A 16,631-nucleotide genomic window follows, 5' to 3' on the forward strand; every position below is an offset into this window, starting at 1 on the left:
GGTGGCTCAGTGGTTAGCCCTGTACGGTGGCTCAGTGGTTAGCACTGTACGAAGGCACCGTAGTTAGCACTGTATACAGTGGCTCAGTGGTTATCCCTGTATGGTGGCTCAGTGGTTAGCACTGTATACAGTGACTCAGTGGTTAGTCCAGTACAAAGGTGCAGTGGTTAACACTGTAGCTTTGCAGTGATGGGGTCCTGGGTTCAAATCCCACCAAGGACAACATCTGCAAGGAGTTTGTATGTTCTCCCCATGTCTGTATGTGTTTTCCCTACGTCCTTTTTGAGCCCCAATGGGGAAAGTGATGACAATGGCTGTAAAGTTCTGCAGAAAATGATGGGGTCATGTAAACAAGCAAAATAAATACAGAAGAGGAACGAGGAGAGGTGATTAATGGAAGGGATCTGATCTATGCTCTGAATTATGGGTCTAACCCACTGCAAAATCATGGACCCATCAGATTACACCCTACTAGGAGAGCCGAGTGTGCAGACAGCGCCTTGGAACAGCAGAGCCGATTAGGTAGTCAAGCACCCCAATAGAGCAGAGCTGAGTGTGCAGACAAGCACTTTGGAGCAGCAGAGCCGAGTGTGCAGACAAGCACTTTGGAGCAGCAGAGCCGAGTGTGCAGTCAAGCACTTTGGAGCAGCAGAGCCGAGTGTGCAGACAAGCACTTTGGAGCAGCAGAGCCGAGTGTGCAGACAAGCACTTTGGAGCAGCAGAGCCGAGTGTGCAGACAAGCACTTTGGAGCAGCAGAGCCGAGTGTGCAGACAAGCACTTTGGAGCAGCAAAGCCGAGTGTGCAGACAAGCACTTTGGAGCAGCAGAGCCGAGTGTGCAGACAAGCACTTTGGAGCAGCAGAGCCGAGTGTGCAGACAAGCACTTTGGAGCAGCAAAGCTGAGTGTGCAGACAAGCACTTTGGAGCAGCAGAGCCGAGTGTGCAGACAAGCACTTTGGAGCAGCAGAGCCGAGTGTGCACACAAGCACTTTGAAGCAGCAGAGTCTATCTTGGTGCTTTTTAATAGTGAGTACACCATGCTGGAGTTTTAGGGAACGTTTCTACTTTTTTCCATGGAAGGAGAAGGATTCACTTCTGTTGATCGCTTTCCCCCGATCACTGGATCACCCATTCTATATCAGGCACAATTATGGCGGCACGGATGTAGCGTGACTCCCCGGCACATTCATCCATCACTGACTCTGACCCCAGTAAATATATGGAGATTAGTGCGATGCACAGAAGCCGTCCGGTAATTGTCATTGTGTGTCTGGTTACTGCGCTCTCTCGGCTGCAGAGCGACTTTATAATAAATGTTTAATGCATCAGATACACAGCCAGTAGAGGGGAGAATAAATTCTGCAATGAGTCACGTCGTCAGTCCGCTGCGTCACTCCTGCAGAAATCTCATGTTGTATTGTGCGATACGGAAAAAATAGTTCTTAAAAAAAAAATAACGATTAAAATGCGAATATTCTAAGCTTCATTCTAAAATTTGCTACTTCCAATTTTTTTCGTTTCGCGCTTTTGTTTTTTTTCCTTCCGTTCTTCCAAGAGCCATAACCTTTTTTACTATTTTTTCATCGACATCAGGTTATTTTTGTGGGATGAGAAGTAGTTTAGACGAGCTCTGGTCATTACGGTATATCAAACAATGTGCAGGAAAATGGGAAAAAAAAGAGCAATGAAATGGTGAAAAAATGGAATTGCGCCATTGATTTTTTTAGGTTTTGCTTTTATAGTGCTCAATGGGCAATCAAAATGACCCAGCGGCAGAATTTTCCGGGTCAATGCGATTATGGCGATTCCAAACTCGAGTAGCAAAATTTTTTTTTTCAGAAATATAGAAAAAATAAATAATAAAAATTGGGTTTGTGTCACTATTTTCTAAAACCCTTTTTTTTCACTCCAGCGGAGCTGTGCAAGGACTTGTGTTGTTGTGTTTTTTTGTTGTGTTTTTTGCTGTTTTTTTGTGTTTTTTTAACCATTTTAGGATACAAATTAAGTTTCCATCAATTTTTTATGGCATTTTTTTTAGGCGTGATATCCAGAAATCGCAATTCTGGAGTTACAAGGTGCAGTGGCATCTGATGGATGGACAATGAAGAGAGGACGGCACTTGCCAAAATGTTGCAGTGAAGAAAAAACCATGGGAGCCAAGAACATGATCCCCATCGATCAGCAGAGGAAATCAATAATCTGGGGTCAATCAGCCCTATAAACAGAGGGATGTCTTTTGGAGTGGAGACCCCCTTTGTTTTTTAGTACCTGTCTTGGCTGACTGTGGGGTGGGGACATATTCTTCGTCTTGGCGCTGGGCTCCGGTTTCGTTCCTCTTCTGGCTGCTGCTCTCCATTAGAAGATTGCTGGACAGGTAGGACGCCGTCTGTGTCGCCATCTCACCGTTACCTGGAGGTTTAGAAGAAAATCAGATCAATGACATCAATACCGATGATCGTTGAGAAGAATGGTCGCAATATGTGGAGCGGTCATGCTTTATTTACTGATACAGTACAGAACTAAAAGTAAGTGACCCCCTACTATGTTTGCACTTACTCGTGAGATAACAGCCCAGGCTCAGCGAAATATTGTCAAATGCAATGATGGAGTCCGATTCCTTGGACCAAGAAGCGTGGATCTCCAGCCAAAATCTGCACGGTAAAAAAAAAACACCCCGCTTATTCAATGTCACCCTGTAATAATAGGGCAGTATATACTGACTAACGGCACTATGTATTGGGAATTCAAGAGAGAAGGGTGATTATCGTCATCTGTATTAGTACCCGGCATTCCCAGCAAGGATTTACCTCTCCAGCACACCGTGAAGAGATAGCGCCAAACGCTGCCACACTCCAAGGCCCTCCCCATTGGCAAAGTGCCACAGTGTCCGTGTCTTCACTCTACCGGTTCTGTTATCGTGAAGCCGCACGGATACATCTCCCAGAAGGAAGCCGTCAAGAAGAAATGACAGTCTGAGCTAAAACCACAAAAAGGGGAACATGGGAGTAAAACAGTTTTATTCCTAAACTCTATATTTGTACATAGGGGGCAGTATTATAGTAGTTATATTCTTGTATATAGGAGCAGTATTATAGTAGTTATATTCTTGTACATAGGAGCAGTATTATAGTAGTTATATTCTTGTACATAGGGGGCAGTATTATAGTAGTTATATTCTTGTACATAGGAGCAGTATTATAGTAGTTATATTCTTGTACATAGGAGCAGTATTATAGTAGTTATATTCTTGTACATAGGGGCAGTGTTATTGTAGTTATATTCTTGTACATAGGGGCAGTATTATAGTAGATATATTCTTGTACATAGGAGCAGTATTATAGTAGATATATTCTTGTACATAGGAGCAGTATTATAGTAGTTATATTCTTGTACATAGAGGCAGTATTATAGTAGTTATATTCTTGTACATAGGAGCAGTATTATAGTAGTTATATTCTTGTACATAGGGGCAGTATTATAGTAGTTATATTCTTGTACATAGGGGCAGTGTTATTGTAGTTATATTCTTGTACATAGGAGCAGTATTATAGTAGTTATATTCTTGTACATAGGGGCAGTGTTATTGTAGTTATATTCTTGTACATAGGAGCAGTATTATAGTAGTTATATTCTTGTACATAGGGGCAGTATTATAGTAGTTATATTCTTGTACATAGGAGCAGTATTATAGTAGTTATATTCTTGTACATAGGGGCAGTATTATAGTAGTAATATTCGTGTACATAGGGGTAGTATTATAGTAGTTATATTCTTGTACATAGGGGCAGTATTATAGTAGCTATATTCTTGTACATAGGGGCAGTATTATAGTAGTTATATTCTTGTACATAGGGGCAGTATTATAGTAGTTATATTCTTGTATATAGGAGCAGTATTATAGTAGTTATATTCTTGTACATAGGAGCAGTATTATAGTAGTTATATTCTTGTACATAGGAGCAGTATTATAGTAGTTATATTCTTGTACATAGGGGGCAGTATTATAGTAGTTATATTCTTGTACATAGGGGCAGTATTATAGCAGTTATATTCTTGTACATAGGGAGCAGTATTATAGCAGTTATATTCTTGTACATAGGGGCAGTATTATAGTAGTTATATTCTTGTACATATGGAGCAGTATTATAGTAGTTATATTCTTGTACATAGGAGCAGTATTATAGTAGTTATATTCTTGTACATAGGGGGCAGTATTATAGCAGTTATATTCTTGTACATAGGAACAGTATTATAGTAGTTATATTCTTGTACATAGGGGCAGTATTATAGTAGTTATATTCTTGCACATATGAGCAGTATTATAGTAGTTATATTCTTGTACATAGGGGCAGTATTATAGTAGTTCTATTCTTGTACATAGGGGCAGTATTATAGCAGTTATATTCTTGTACATAGGGAGCAGTATTATAGCAGTTATATTCTTGTACATAGGGGCAGTATTATAGTAGTTATATTCTTGCACATATGAGCAGTATTATAGTAGTTATATTCTTGTACATAGGGGCAGTATTATAGTAGTTATATTCTTGTACATAGGAGCAGTATTATAGTAGTTATATTCTTGTACATAGGGGGCAGTATTATAGCAGTTATATTCTTGTACATAGGAGCAGTATTATAGTAGTTATGTTCTTGTACATAGGGGCAGTATTATAGTAGTTATATTATTGTAAATAGGCGGCAGTATTATAGTAGTTATATTCTTGTTCATAGGGGCAGTATTAGGTCTATATAGGTGTATATACACCATATGCTCACTGTGGTCTAATAATGGAAGTGACTTCGGTCTCGTCCATCACTCGTCAGTCAATTACATAATTGCCCAGAAAATTGGGGGCAGCGGAGTTGCGTTCCCTCATAAATAGATGACAGTGGGTGGATCTTTGTGACTCCCACCCCCCGCTGTTACCTTGACATTTACTATTAAGGGTGGATGAAATAAGTTAAGTTTTAAGACGGTGTCACGATCCATTTTTGGATTTGTGGCAGCTCTGGTTCCACTCTGTTTAAGGCTGTGTGCACATGATGCGGATTTGCTGCGGATCCGCTGCGGATTTTTCCGCGCAGAAACGCTGCAGATTTGCACTGTGATTTACAGTACAATGTAAGGCTGGTTTCACACTTGCGTTTTTTGCCGCTGCGTTTTAGCGCTAAAAAACGCATGCGTTTTTTCTATACTTAACATTAAAAACGCATGCTTTTTTTGCGTGCGTTTTGACGCGTTTTTGGCAACGCATGTGGTTTTTTATGCTTGCGTTTTGTTGCAGAAATTCAATCTGTAGTAATTTCTAGCGGCGTTTTTTTGCCGCAAAACGGGGCAAAAAAATGTATTGCTGTCTATGTAAACGCATGCGTTTTTAGAGAAAAACACAAGAAAACACAAGAAAACACAAGAAAAAACAAGAAAACCCTAACCCTAACCCTAGGGTTACTAGGGATCCTAACCCTAAGGTTAGGATCCCTAGTAACCCTAGGGATCCTAACCCTAACCCTAACCCTAGGGATCCTAACCCTAACCCTTAGGGTTAAGGTTAGGATCCTAACCCTTAGGGTTAGGGTTAGGATCCCTAGGGTTAGGGTTAGGATCCCTAGGGTTACTAGAGATCCTAACCCTAACCCTAACCCTAGCTATTTCTGTTTATAGTGGGTTTTCTAGTTGATTTTGATGATTGGCAGCTGTCACACACTTCTCAGCATGCGTTTAAAAAACGCAAACGCAGGAAAAAACGCATGTAAACATGGCAAAACGCCGCGTTTTTTTTCTGCATGCAAAAACGCATGCGTCTAAAAAACGCAGCGTTTGCACGCGTTTACATGCGTTTTTTCACCACATGCGTTTTTTTTTAAAACGCTGCGTTTTGAAACGCAAATGTGAAACCAGCCTAAATCAATGGGTAAAAAAAGTTGTGCAGATGGTGTGGAAAAATCAGTGCGGAATTGCTGCGGATTTAAAATAAGTGCATGTCACTTCTTTTGTGCGGATCTGCAGCGTTTTTGCACCCCTCCATGATAGAAATCCACAGTGGCGAAAACGGCATAAAATCCGCATCAATTCCGTGGCAAATCCGCACAAAATCCGCATAAAAACTGCGGCAAATCCGCAGCTGCGGATTCTGCCAGGAGATGCGAATTTTGTGCAGAAAATTCTGCACCAAATTTCCTACGTGTGCACTTAGCCTAAAACTTTTTTCCTTTTGGACCATCAGGGGTTAATGTCAATTTCCCCCCCCCCCCCTAGCAATCTGGTGTTACTGCAGTGCTGCTAGGTCAGCTGATGCAGGTGTTGACCACTCCCACCATCCTTTTATAAGGTCACCTGATGCATCAGCTGACTGTTGGTGATACAGTTTCTTTCTGGAGGCCAACCTAGCAGGAGCAGCTTTCTGGTGTCAGCCACGTTTGGTGTTTGGAGTCCAGTTGCTGTTTTTATCTGCGGTGTGGAGCTTAGCAGCGGTGTACATAAGCTAAGTGTGGTGTTTTTGTTACCTTGTCCCTTTGGTGTTTGTCACTTCGCCCTGTGTGTATTATCTGCAGAGGTGAAGCTAGTGCTCCTTACCGGCCAGTGCACTAGCCAGGGCAGTATTAGGTGACTATTAGGGATGAGGTATACTGACGGCGGTGGGGGGAAGGACCCGCATAGGGCGTTAGGGGAGTGCAGGGACAAGCTCAGGTGGTGACCATTCCCGATTCCCTACGAGTAGGGCCTTCCTCTCACCTATACCATGTGTATTGTGCTGTTAGCTGACCGACCATCCGTTGAGTCGGGTCACTCCATGACATTATCACTGTAGTGAAATATGTATAGGTATGGATGTGTGACTAGCAGTAATTTAACATCTGTCCTGAGACTGCAGGTCTCACAGGGGTTCACAGCATATGTTATCCTGAAAAGGCAGTCTCCTGTCTCCAATCTTGCCAAGGGGTCTAGCAAAAAAAACAGGAAGGGGAAACATTTCACACCTTCTGGCTTTTTTGAAGACAGATGCCAATTGCAGCCTGACACTATCTATCTATGAGAAACTTTACACAAAGAGTTTCAGAGAAAATAATATATTCATTGGTGGAGTGGCCATGGTCCAGTCACAAACCAGCAATTATAATATCAACCTGAGAGGCTGGTATAGAAATATGACCAATCCTGGGTCTTCTCCCTCTCGACCGGTTCACCATCTTTACAGCGCTGGTGTATGGTGATCCTGGTGGCGTCTCTCTGGTGGAGTCTCGTCTCTGCAAAATCAAGTAGGGGGGCTGGCTGAGGAGTACTGCTCAGAGTTTAGGAGGTGAGCCACTGACACACAGTGGAATGACCCTTCCCTTAGGAGCCATTTTTTGTCAGGGTTCGTCACCTAGGCTGCAGGATACTCTGGTGCATTACGATGCTCCCAGGTCATTGGAAGCCGCCATGTCCCTTGCTATCCGGGTGGATAGACGCCTCAGGGAGAGGCATACACCAAATCTGCCCCCTGTTGTTCTTTCTAGGGAGGAGGACATGGCCGAGCAGACGGATGAACCCATGCAGGTGGGAGGAGTTTCATCTCAAACAGGATTGCCTGCGGTTCGCCGTGTTGTGGAGGCATGTTTCTATTGTGGGCAGACTGGTCATTTCATCGGTGTCTGCCCAGCTCATGCCAAAGTATCATCACCATCACATAAGCCACGTCCCTCTGGTCGTGTGGAGGGAGGCGACCAGGGTGTGAATATTTCCTCCATTTTCTCTTCTCAGTGTACCATACCTGCTGAGGTGGTGGTTGGCGGGGTAACTGAAACTGTACCGGTGCTGGTTGACAGTGGAGCGGGAGTCAATTTGGTGGATGCTCGCTTTGTTCAAATCCATGGCCTGGTGGGTAGGACGCTAGCAAGACCTCTAAGCATACAGGCCATTGATTCTGTCCCACTCAGCCATGGGAGGGTGACCCAAGTCGTAGATGATATACACCTGCATATAGGGACTCATTATGAGGAGTCCCTGTCGTGCTACATCTTGGAGAGTATGCCAACTCCCATCGTTTTAGGTCTCCCTTGGTTGAAAAAACAGAACGCGGTCATAGATTGGCAGTCCAGGGAAGTAGTCAGCTGGGAAGACCAGACGTGTAAGGACTGCCCCCCGGGAGCTACAATCTCTGCCATCCTTCTGCAACCTACTCCTTCTTCTTGAGTGGGGGCAGCAGTGGTGCTGCCAGGGAGTAGGGGCAATACTTAACCCTCACCACAAATAAACCCTGTGTGTCAGAGTTCTCTTAGGAGGAGGGGTTAGGGGAGGGTGGTGGTTCCCTATGTGCATAGTGGGGGTATGAGTGTGGTGACACAGGAGAAGGCCTCTGTTGTCGGTTCCTCAAAGAGTTCACCATCTTGTGGCAAACGTATGCGTGAAAATAAACGTTCAGGTCCGGACCTGTGTGTGAACGAGTACGTGTGGGTGCCCACCAAAAAGATCAGGTGGAAGTGTGCTAGGGTGATCGGCCCATATCAGGTGTCGCCCATTCTCAGCCCGGAGACTTTCCAGCTGGAGTTACCCCCAGTAATGCACATACACAACTCATTCCACAGGTCGGCGCTCTGGAGATTTGTGGTGCCTCTAGAGCCTACATTGTTGTCACCTCCATCGGGCTGACTTTGCTGTAAACCTGAGGGTCTGGTGACTGCAGAGGTGAACTCTGGTGGATCGAAGCGTCCTCACTATTTGTCGTTTTCTGGTGAGGCCTGGTGTTGAGGGTCCAGAGGCCCCTCATTCAAAGGGAGGTACTGTCACGATCCATTTTTAGATTTGTGGCAGCTCTGGTTCCACTCAGTTTAAAACTTTTTTCCTTTTGGACCATTGGGGGTTAATGTTACTGCAGTGCTGCTGGGTCAGCTGATGCAGGTGGTGACCACTCCCACCATCCTTTTATAAGGTCACCTGATGCATCAGCTGACTGTTGGTGATACAGTTCCTTTCTGGAGGCCACCCTAGCAGGAGCAGCTTTCTGGTGTCAGCCACGTCTGGTGTTTGGAGTCCAGTTGCTGTTATCTGCGGTGTGGAACTTAGCAGCGGTGTAGATAAGCTAAGTGTGGTGTTTTTGTTACTTTGTCCCTTTGGTGTTTGTCACTTCCCCCTGTGTGTATTATTCTGCAGAGGTGACGCTAGTGCTGTTTGCCGGCCAGTGCACTAGCCAGGGCACTAGGTGGCTACTAGGGAGGAGGTATCCTGACGGCGGGGGGGGGGGGGGGGAAGGACCCCCATAGGGCATTAGGGGAGTGCAGGGACAGGCTCTGGTTTGAGTTCAGGTGGTGACCATTCCCCATTCCCTACGGTTAGGGCCTTCCTCTCACCTATACCATCCCCGTTGTATGTGTATTGTGCCGTTAGCTGACCAACCATCCGTTAGGTCGGGTCACTCCATGACAGACAGCCCCTTACAAGTTTATCTTCCAAGAGTGTACATAAGCTTTATGGCGGCTCTGACATTTGTGATTTAAAGGGGTGTACAAGGTTAGAATGTGGCTGAGCTTTATCGCACACACAACCCCTGGACAGGTGATGCATTGCTTCTGGAAGAAGGCAGCCATGTTCCTCTAACCTTTTACAACCCCTTTAAGTAACTCCGTGAAGCTGCACACCACAGTCTTGTTTTCCTAGATATGTAAATGTCACATTGTCGCACTGTGGAGCACAAGACGACCCAGGTGTACGAGGCTTTGGAGAAGTGACATTACGGGACAGATGAGAGGCGGACTGACTCCTGCGCTATTCCAGGCTCAATAACCACTTTTCTATAGAGACGCTGATGCAGAAAGAAATTCTTACACCAAAATAGTTTCTGCCTCATGTGCAGTTTTCCATTTTTTATAGTCTCCTGCAAAAAACCCCAAAGGATTATTGATCTGGAGGCATCCAGGAGGTCAGCGAGCCACTAACCTCGCTGGCCTCGCTCTGTGTATTATAAAGAGTCTGCAAGAGCCACCGCTACAAAATCTATTACCACGACTTTGCAACCACTGCAATAATTCCTATCCACTGGTTCCCTCACAACCTTTCCCATAGGACTTTTACAGGTTGAAGTAGTTTGTGCATCTAATGCTTCTCACAGCTGAGGATTTGTTACAGTGTGCGTTGTCTGTGAGCTAATGAGATGGACTTGTCTCCATCGAGCACATGGATGACGTCATTGGTCAGTGATCACACGGGAGCTGCCAGCAGTGGATCTTGATTTGCCCGAGTGCATTCAGTGGCAGAACCTTCCTCAGACGACCGTTAATAACCTCAGTGACAGCAGCCGAGGCTGGAGGTACCGGGATTTGTGCACGAGGCTCAGACTCCAGACTGAATATATCGAGATGTTTTGAAAATTAAGCATCCATCTTTTGATCAACTGCAGATCAGTAACGTCTCCATCACACCTTCACAGCCCATCACCACTCCCAAAAAATATATTATATTTTACTGGGTTAAAGAGCATATACCACAACTTTGTAGCCTGTACAAAGTAATAACAAAAGTACCCTCCACACGCACAGTATGATGACCCTACAGAGCCCCCATGCAAAGTTTGATACCTACACAGTGACCCAAACACAATATGATTCCACAACACAGTAGAATGCACTGACAATCTTCCCACACAATATGAGGGTCCCCACACAGCCCTCATACAGTATGATAGCCATCCATACAGCATAATGGCTCTCACACAACCCTTCACATTGTATAATGGTTTGTACCCAATATAATTTCCCTCTCTATCCCTCCAAACACAATAATGGCTGCACACATAGCCCTCCAAACAGTATAATGGCCCCACATGTCCCTGCAAACAGTATAATGGCCCCTCCATAGCCCTTCAATAAATATAATGGCCCCACATAGCCCTCCCAATAGTATAATAGCCCCAAACAGTATAATGGCCCCACATAGCCTTCCCAACAGTATGAGGACTGCCACATAACCCTCAAAACAGTATAATGGCCCCACATGTCCCTGCAAACAGTATAATGGCCCCACATAGCCTTCCCAAAAGTATAATGACCCCCACATAGCCCTCCCAACAGTATAATGGCCCCTCCATAGCCCTTCAAAAAATATAGTGGCCCCACATAGCCCTCCCAATAGTATAATTAACGCCACATAGCCCTCCAAACATTATAATGGCCCCACATAGCCCTGCAAACAGTATAATGGCCCCCCACATAGCCCTGCAAACAGTATAATGGCCCCACATAGCTCTGCAAACAGTATATTGGCCCCCACATAGCCCTGCAAACAGTATAATGGCCCCACATAGCCCTGCAAACAGTATAATGGCCCCCCACATAGCCTTGTAAACAGTATAATGGCCCCACATAGCCCTGCAAACATTATAATGACCAGACAAAGCCCTCCCAACAGTATAATGAGCGCCACATAGCCCTCCAAACAGTATCATAGCCTCCACATAGCCCTCCCAAAAGTATATTGACCCCTCCATAGCCCTCGAAACAGTATCATAGCCCCCACAGAGTACTCCAAATAGTATAATGGCCCTACATAGCCCTTCAAAATAATAATGGCCCCACCTAGCCCTCTAAACAGTATAATGGCCCCCTCCATAGCCCTCGAAACAGTATAAGGCTATGTGGGGGTCATTATACTGTTTGGAAGGTTATGTGGATGTTATTATACTATTTGGAGGGCTATGTTGTGGTCAATTATACTGTTTGGAGGGCTACATGGGAGCAAATTACAATATTTGGAGGGCTATGGAAGGGACATTTTACTGTTTGGAGGGCTATGTGGGGGCAATTATACTGTTTGTAGGGATATACAGTGTATACAGACTCCAGGGCCTCCCCCTTCGGGATACAGACACCAGACAGTCCCTTTCCAGTATACAAACCAAAGACAAGACCTCTCTTGTATACAAAGTCTTGATTAGACCTAAAATATAAAGACCCCAGACCAGACCCCTCTGTATACAGTCCCTAGACTAGATCCTTTGTATACAGGGATTCACATTCAATGTACCTAAAATTCCAATGAAGGTCATATTTTAGGATTAGTGTAATTACAGGGATAAGAGATTAGTGGTCCTTAGAGATCAATAGTAAACTGTATAGAGACGTAGACCCCAGAGGAGACCCCACTGCATGCCGCCTTCATACTTCTCTCAGCTCCTGCTGCCCTCCTCAGTGCTGCCACCGCCAGGTAGTGGTGGGAACAGCAATGGGGAGGAGTAAGAGTAACGGAAAGAAGCTGGAGCCTCCAGATATTCGCTGATTTTCTCCTACTTCTGGGAATCAGAGGGCTTGTGCACATGTGAAGTTTTTGATATGTTTTTATCAGCAGGTAAAAAAACCCAGACTATTAACAGAAAACCGCAACATTCATTCCCGTGCTTCTTTAATGCATTTTTATGTATTTTTCCATGAGTTTTTTAGCGCATTTTTATGCATTCATATCAATGGATAAAAATCTGTGAACGAACTGAATGCAATTGTTAAAAAAAAAAAAAACGGCAGCTCAAACATGCAGGGAAAAAAAAAGCATCATGTGAATGAGATTTTAGAAATCTTATTTATTTTGTGGCTGCTGTAAAATGTAGTGCTGTTTTTTTCCCAGCAAGATAAAAATCATGAAAAAAATGGCAGTAAAGACGCTAAGTGTGAACGAGCTCTTGGCCGTTATAATGTGTCGTTTACAAGAATCACAAAGTAGCGCGATGATCAGATGATGACAATATGGAGGCAAGAGAAGCCGCGGACACAGATACGGCTGCGATCACTGCTCATCGCCTTATCTTATTTTAATGAATCATGCAGAGCTGCTCACACGGGGTTAACCTCATCGTCATTAATAAAGATCAGCGACATTTATCACACAGGAAATAGAAGGATTGGATCATTAATATTCCAAAAATGTTTGTTTGCTCCTTTTTGTTTAATGGACGACTATAACACTGCGTGTTCCGCAAATGATCTCCTGATTAGATGCCGAGAAGATAAATAAAACAACAAATGTGGCGGATCCTCTCCCCGGACACGGCCATTTGTCATCATCTCCGCATCCCAAAACCAGGGGCGCACTTATTAATTGCTGTAACAGAACGGCTTATCTGCTGGTAAATACACAAGACACTTAGGACTCCTCTGATGGATCAGATCTGTGGGATGGATTCATCTTCTTGTAACTCCGAACACAGATCATTCATCAAAAGCCTAAAAAGTTATCCTGATTAACCATCCTGTGACCCTGATCACGTGACACGTCCCTACCGGGAAGTCATCAAACCAAGCAACCGAGAAAACGGATACATTGTAACAATACAAACAGCCATTACATGTACAAATATGTATTATGGCAGTTACATTCTTATACACAGCGGGCAGTATTATAGTATTTATATTCCTGTACATAGGAGCAGTATTATAGTAGTTATATTCTTGTACATAGGGGCAGTATTATAGTAGTTATATTCTTGTACATAGGAGCAGTATTATAGTAGTTATATTCTTGTATATAGGAGCTGTATTATAGTAGTTATATTCTTGTACATGGGATGTTATGATCCCAGTGGTAGAGGACCTCTGATATTCCGGCAAGATAGCAAAAACATAAATACTGCTCTAGGGAGGTGGAAACTGGGCTAACCGCATACCTGATCCTAACACACACAACTAGAAGCAGCCGGTGAACGTGCCTACGTTGGTTCTAGACGTCTCGAGCCAGCCGGAGAACTGACTACCCCTAGAGGGAAAATAAGACCTCACTTGCCTCCAGAGAAATTGAACCCCAAAGATATAGAAAGCCCCCAACAAATAATAACGGTGAGGCAAGAGGAAAACACAAACGTAGAGATGAACTAGATTCAGCAAAGTGAGGCCCACTAGTCTAGATACACAGAAAATAGATAGTGGACTATGCGGTCAGCAGAAAACCCTACAAAAACATCCACGCTGAACATTCAAGAACCCCCACACCGACTGACGGTGCGGAGGGAGAATATCAGCCCCCTAGAGCTTCCAGCGAGCCAGAAAATCAAATATTAAGCAAGCTGGACAAAGACACTGAAAAATGCAAACGATCCAAATTATACAAAACGGACTTAGCTTTTCTTGCATGAGACAGACTGAAAGGAATCCGGAGGAGACCATATAGGTCTGGATACAACGATGCCAGGCAAGAGACTGAGTCCGGAGGAGACTTAAATAGGGAACACCCGCTGCTTAACGACACAGCTGGAGCTCAGGCCTGCAACAAGACATGCCTAACACAATACCGTTAGTGACCACCAGAGGGAGCCCAGAAACACAGTTCACAACAGTACCCCCCCCTTGAGGAGGGGTCACCGAACCCTCACCAAGACCCCCAGGGCGATCAGGATGAGCAGCGTGAAAGGCATGAACCAAATCAGCCGCATGAACATCAGAGGCGACAACCCAGGAATTATCCTCCTGACCATAGCCTTTCCACTTAACTAAATACTGGAGTTTCCGTCTAGAGATACGAGAATCCAGAATCTTCTCCACCACATACTCCAACTCGCCCTCAACCAAAACCGGGGCAGGAGGCTCAACAGCAGGAACCATAGGCACCACGTACCGCCGCAACAAGGACCTATGGAACACATTATGAATAGCAAATGACGCTGGAAGGTCCAAGCGAAAAGACACCGGGTTAAGGATTTCCAAAATCTTATAAGGACCGATAAAGCGAGGCTTGAACTTAGGAGAGGAGACTTTCAAAGGAACATGCCGAGAAGACAACCAAACCAAATCCCCAACACGAAGTCGGGGACCCACACCGCGGCGGCGGTTGGCAAAACGCTGGGCCTTGTCTTGTGACAATTTCAAATTGTCCACCACATGGTTCCAAATCCGCTGCAACCTATCCACCACAGAATCAACCCCAGGACAGTCAGAAGGTTCAACCTGGCCCGAGAAGAAACGAGGATGAAAACCAGAGTTGCAGAAAAAGGGTGAAACCAAAGTGGCAGAACTAGCCCGATTATTAAGGGCAAACTCGGCCAGTGGCAAAAAGGTAACCCAGTCGTCCTGATCAGCAGAAACAAAACATCTCAAATAAGTCTCCAAGGTCTGATTAGTTCGCTCGGTCTGGCCATTAGTCTGAGGATGAAAAGCCGACGAAAAAGACAAATCAATTCCCATCTTAGCACAAAAGGATCGCCAGAATCTGGACACAAACTGGGATCCTCTGTCAGACACAATATTCTCAGGGATGCCGTGCAAGCGAACCACATTCTGAAAGAACAAAGGGACCAAATCAGAGGAGGAAGGCAACTTAGGCAAGGGCACCAAATGGACCATTTTAGAAAAACGATCGCACACCACCCAGATGACAGACATCTTCCGAGATACCGGAAGATCCGAAATGAAATCCATGGAAATGTGCGTCCAAGGCCTCTTCGGGATAGGCAAGGGCAAAAGCAACCCGCTGGCACGAGAACAGCAAGGCTTAGCCCGAGCACAAATCCCACAGGACTGCACAAAAGAACGCACATCCCGCGACAAGGAAGGCCACCAAAAGGACCTAGCCACCAAATCTCTGGTACTGAAAATCCCAGGATGTCCCGCCAACACTGAAGAATGAACCTCAGAAATAACTCTGCTGGTCCATCTGTCAGGGACAAACAGTCTCTCTGGTGGGCAACGATCAGGCCTATCAGCCTGAAATTTCTGCAGCACTCGTCGCAAATCTGGGGAAATGGCAGACAAAATCACTCCCTCTCTGAGAATACCAGCCGGCTCCGAGACTCCCGGAGAGTCAGGCACAAAACTCCTAGAAAGTGCATCAGCCTTCACGTTCTTCTAACCAGGCAGGTACGAGACCACAAAGTCAAAACGGGAGAAAAACAACGACCAACGAGCCTGTCTAGGATTCAGGCGCTTGGCAGACTCGAGATAAATCAGATTTTTATGATCAGTCAAGACCACCACACGATGTCTAGCTCCCTCGAGCCAATGTCGCCACTCCTCAAATGCCCACGTCATAGCCAACAACTCCCGATTACCAACATCGTAGTTCCGCTCAGCAGGCGAAATTTTTCTTGAAAAGAAGGCGCATGGCTTCATCACGGAGCCATCAGAACTTTTTTGCGACAAAACAGCCCCCGCACCAATCTCAGAAGCATCAACTTCAACCTGGAAGGGAAGAGAGACATCCGGCTGGCACAAGACTGGCGCTGAAGTAAACCGACGCTTCAGCTCCCGAAAGGCCTCCACGGCCGCAGGAGACCAATTAGCAACATCAGAACCCTTCTTGGTCATATCCGTCAAAGGTTTAACCACGCTGGAAAAATTAGCGATAAAACGACGGTAAAAATTAGCAAAGCCCAAGAACTTCTGCAGGCTCTTAACAGACGTGGGCTGAGTCCAGTCATGAATGGCACGAACCTTCACTGGGTCCATCTCCACAGTAGAAGGGGAAAAAATAAAACTCAAAAAAAGAAACCTTCTGTACCCCAAAGATACATTTTGAGCCCTTCACAAATAGAGCATTCTCCCGCAGAACCTGAAACACCATCCTGACCTGGTTCACATGGGACTCCCAATCATCAGAAAAAACCAAAATATCATCCAGATAAATAATCATAAATTTATCCAGATATTTCCGGAAGATGTCATTCATGAAGGACTGAAAC

The 16,631-nt window shown here is 44.9% G+C and overlaps 1 protein-coding gene across 3 annotated transcripts in view; it reads right to left on the reverse strand.

Moving 5' to 3' along the window:
• Positions 1-16,631, reverse strand: part of ALK (ALK receptor tyrosine kinase) — an 880,658-nt gene that overhangs the window by 125,657 nt on the left and 738,370 nt on the right. For all 3 annotated transcript variants that reach the window (XR_013220998.1, XR_013220999.1, XM_077282112.1), the window contains 3 exons: positions 2,808-2,977; positions 2,557-2,651; positions 2,269-2,409 (listed from right to left, as the gene is read on the reverse strand). Coding sequence is in view for 1 of the 3 variants with exons in the window: in XM_077282112.1 (XP_077138227.1) it covers positions 2,269-2,409; positions 2,557-2,651; positions 2,808-2,977 (406 nt within the window). In the remaining 2 variants the exon portion in view is untranslated. The remainder of the gene's footprint in view (positions 1-2,268; positions 2,410-2,556; positions 2,652-2,807; positions 2,978-16,631) is intronic.

The sequence above is a fragment of the Ranitomeya variabilis genome, chromosome 2, assembly GCF_051348905.1.
Source record: "Ranitomeya variabilis isolate aRanVar5 chromosome 2, aRanVar5.hap1, whole genome shotgun sequence".
NCBI classification, from domain to species: domain Eukaryota; kingdom Metazoa; phylum Chordata; class Amphibia; order Anura; family Dendrobatidae; genus Ranitomeya; species Ranitomeya variabilis.